The sequence below is a fragment of the Onychostruthus taczanowskii genome, unplaced genomic scaffold, assembly GCF_017590055.1.
Source record: "Onychostruthus taczanowskii isolate IOZ18803 unplaced genomic scaffold, ASM1759005v1 scaffold1200, whole genome shotgun sequence".
NCBI lineage: Eukaryota > Metazoa > Chordata > Aves > Passeriformes > Passeridae > Onychostruthus > Onychostruthus taczanowskii.
This window is the reverse complement of record NW_024498353.1, coordinates 1-3,904: the sequence shown is the minus strand read 5'-3', so window position 1 is coordinate 3,904 and position 3,904 is coordinate 1. Positions and strand designations below refer to the sequence as shown.

Here is a 3,904-nt window from a genome sequence, read left to right as displayed (position 1 = left end):
TGGGGACATCATTGGGGACACTGGGGGACATGAAGCCCTGCACGCTGAAACGGCTGCGGGACGGCCACCTGGGTATGGGGACACTGGGGACATTGCTGGGACACTGGGGACATCATTGGGGACACAGAGCCCTGCATGCTGAAACGGCTGCGGGACGGCCACCTGGGTATGGGGACACTGGGGAAATTGCTGGGACCCTGGGGACATCATTGGGGACACTGGGGACACGGAGCCCTGCATGCTGAAACGGCTGCGGGACGGCCACCTGGGTATGGGGACACTGGGGAAATTGCTGGGACCCTGGGGACATCATTGGGGACACTGGGGACACGGAGCCCTGCATGCTGAAACGGCTGCGGGACGGCCACCTGGGTATGGGGACACTGGGGAAATTGCTGGGACCCTGGGGACATCATTGGGGACACTGGGGACACGGAGCCCTGCATGCTGAAACGGCTGCGGGACGGCCACCTGGGTATGGGGACACTGGGGAAATTGCTGGGACCCTGGGGACATCATTGGGGACACTGGGGACATCATTGAGGACATCACTGGGACGTTGAGGACATTGCTGGGGACATTGTACCCTGTATCTCTGTCCCTGTCCCCTCACTGTCCCTGTCCCTATGTCCCCATGTGTGACACGTCCCTGTCCCTGTGTGTGATGTCCCTGTGTCCCTGAGGTGACCCTGTCGCTGTCCCTGTCCCCGCAGGGATCTCGTTTGTCCCCCAGGAGGTGGGGGAGCACCTGGTGCACGTCCCCCGCGGCGGGCAGCCGCTGTCCCTGTGTCCCTGAGGTGACCCTGTCGCTGTCCCTGTCCCCGCAGGGATCTCGTTTGTCCCCCAGGAGGTGGGGGAGCACCTGGTGCACGTCCCCCGCGGCGGGCAGCCGCTGTCCCTGTGTCCCTGAGGTGACCCTGTCGCTGTCCCTGTCCCCGCAGGGATCTCGTTTGTCCCCCAGGAGGTGGGGGAGCACCTGGTGCACGTCCCCCGCGGCGGGCAGCCGCTGTCCCTGTGTCCCTGAGGTGACCCTGTCGCTGTCCCTGTCCCCGCAGGGATCTCGTTTGTCCCCCAGGAGGTGGGGGAGCACCTGGTGCACGTCCCCCGCGGCGGGCAGCCGCTGCCGCGCAGTCCCCTGGCCGTCACCATCAGCCAGGCCGAGCTCGGGGACGCGTCGCGGGTGCAGCTGCGCGGGCCCGGCCTGAGCGAGGGCACCACGTTCCAGCCCGCCCAGTTCACCATCGACACCCGCCAGGCCGGTGAGGGACTGGGGGGGATCTGGGGGAACTGGGAGGGACTGGGAGGGGATTGGGGGGGACTGGGAGGGACTGGGAGGGATCTGGGGACACTGGGAGGCTTGAAATAGTTCAGTTCATGTCACAGATTCCTCAAATTTCCACATGTACAAACACTATTGGTGGCAGGTGAATATTGTCTGTAGTTACTTATTACCATTTAAACAGCAGCAACATAAGAAAAAAGAAAATGTTGGTATTAATCTAAATGGGAAAGTAGGAGTGGTGTTCCTCGAGTATTTTGTGTCCATACTTGAAGTGAATTTGCTTTATTAAGAATGTTTTATAAAAAGATTTGTAGAAATCTGGAAGAGAATTCCCTGTTAATCCCCAAAAGTGAAGGTTGTGCCATTCTTCTGCAATGAGGTGCATGCCTTTGCAGAAACAATTTGGTGAAGAAAAATATCCAAACCAATGAAAGGCCCAGGATTTGTGCCATTTCTCAGCAGTGCCCTGCCCTGTGCTGCAGCTGGAGCTGTCCCATCAGGATGGACAGCTTGGTGACAGCAGGGATGTCTGTCCACAGAAGGGAACAAGGATCTTTAGGAGGGTTACAGTGAAAGATGGAAGCTTAAGCAACACCATGCACCAGCTGATGAAGGGGGCTGCAAAGCATGTTATATTCAAAAACTTGTAATACTTCTATCATGTTTAAAGAAAATTATTCAAACCCTACTACTTCACCAACATTCCTCCTTCCCTTTGCACTCCCCTCACTTATCTTTTGCCAAGAGCTGCTGTAAGGAAATACTTCTCTTCATTTCTCTTGTTTCTGTCAGTAATAATGGTGAGCCTGAAACCCCTTCTGCAGTGGCAACTTGCAGTACTTCTGTAAATTGAGGCTTTTGTCAGATAAATACAGTTGGTAAAATTTTTCTTGATCCCCAAAACCCTCATTTATCTTCCTATTAAAAAAAAATATATATATATATATATTCTAGCTTCCATTCTTCCCCTTCAATCTGTAAAGAACAGCATGTGATGTGGTTTCTGTGTTGATTTTCAAGATGATTTTTAGGATTTTTGGGGTTTCCCCCCAGATTTGGGGTTTTTTTGGGTTTCCCCCCAGATTTTGGGGGTTTTTTTTGGGGTCCCCACTCACGCAGCATCAGGATGACCCCAAATTTTGGGATTTTTCCCAGGATTTTTAGTATTTCCCCCAGGATTTTTGGGATTTTCCCCGGGATATTTGGGGTTTCCCCCCAAATTTGGGATATTTTTGAGTTTCCCCCCCAGATTTTGGGGTATTTTTTGGGGTCCCCACTCACGCAGCATCAGGATGACCCTGCCCAGCTCCCCCTGTTTGACGCTCAGGTAAAGCTGCCGGGGGTGGAACCTCAGCTTCTTCCTCCTGGGGGGGACTGGGAGTGACTGGGGGGGACTGGGAGGGACTGGGAGGGGATTGGGGGCACTGGGAGGGGATTGGGAGGGAATTTGGGGTCACTGGGGATTTGGGGACACTGGGAGGGGATCAGGGGACACTGGGAGGGGGTTTGGGGACACTGGGAGGGGATTGGGGGACACTGGGAGGGGATTGGGAGGGAATTCGGGGTCACTGGGAGGGAATCAGGGGACACTGGGAGGGGATTGGGGTCACTGAGAAGGACTGGGAGGGAATTTGGGGACACTGGGAGGGGATTTGGGGTCACTGGGGATTTGGGGACACTGGGAGGGGATCAGGGGACACTGGGAGGGGGTTTGGGGACACTGGGAGGGGATTGGGGGACACTGGGAGGGGATTGGGAGGGAATTCGGGGTCACTGGGAGGGAATCAGGGGACACTGGGAGGGGATTGGGGTCACTGAGAAGGACTGGGAGGGAATTTGGGGACACTGGGAGGGGATTTGGGGTCACTGGGGATTTGGGGACACTGGGAAGATGGAGGAGGACTGGGAGTGACACTGGAGGGGCACTGGGAGGGACTTTGGGGGGGTTTTGGGGGCTCTTGACTGACCCCAACCCCCCCCCAGGGAGCCCCTTCTCGGTGAAGGTGCCGGCTCTGGGGGAGCCTCATTTGGGGATATTTTGGGGGGGATTTGGGGTCTGGGGGGCTCTGAGGACTCCGGGATACTTTGGGGGGGTCCTGAGGGGTCTGAGGGAGTTTTGGGGGGTCCCGACTGACCCCACCCCCCCCCCAGGGAGCCCCTTCTCGGTGAAGGTGACGGGCGAGGGCCGCGTGCGCGAGAGCATCACCCGGCGGCGCCGCGCCCCCCCCGAGGCCAGCGTGGGCACCCCCTGCGACCTCAGCCTCAAAATGCCCGGTGAGGGGCTCGGGGGGGTCCTGGGGGGGTCCTGGAGGGGTTTGGGGGGATCTCAGAGGGGTTTTGGGGGTCCTCAAGTCTTCAGGGAGCCCCCGAGCATCCCTACCGGTGTTCTGGGGGTCCTGGGGGTGTTCTGGGGGTCCTGGTGGGGGTTTGGGTGTCCTTGGGGGAGTCTTGAGTGACCTGGGGGGAGTTTTGGGGGTCCTGAGTGTCCCCCACGGACCATGGCCCCCCTTTTTCCCCCCCTTTCCTTTTTTTCTCCCTTTTCCCCCCAGAACTCTCAGGTGACCGTGCAGGTGACAGGTCCCACATGGAATATTTCCCTCAATAACCCCATTTCCCCCTCAA

The 3,904-nt window shown here is 57.7% G+C and overlaps 1 protein-coding gene across 1 annotated transcript; it reads left to right on the top strand.

The window, feature by feature from the left end:
- Window positions 1–441: 441 nt before the first annotated feature.
- Window positions 442–3,840, top strand: LOC121331466 (filamin-A-like; the record flags this gene model as incomplete). The annotated part of the gene is made up of 4 exons (XM_041395895.1): window positions 442–475; window positions 1,056–1,259; window positions 3,434–3,556; window positions 3,832–3,840. Coding segments are annotated over exons 1-4 (367 nt in total), but the record flags the coding sequence as incomplete, so codon positions are not given.
- Window positions 3,841–3,904: the final 64 nt, after the last annotated feature.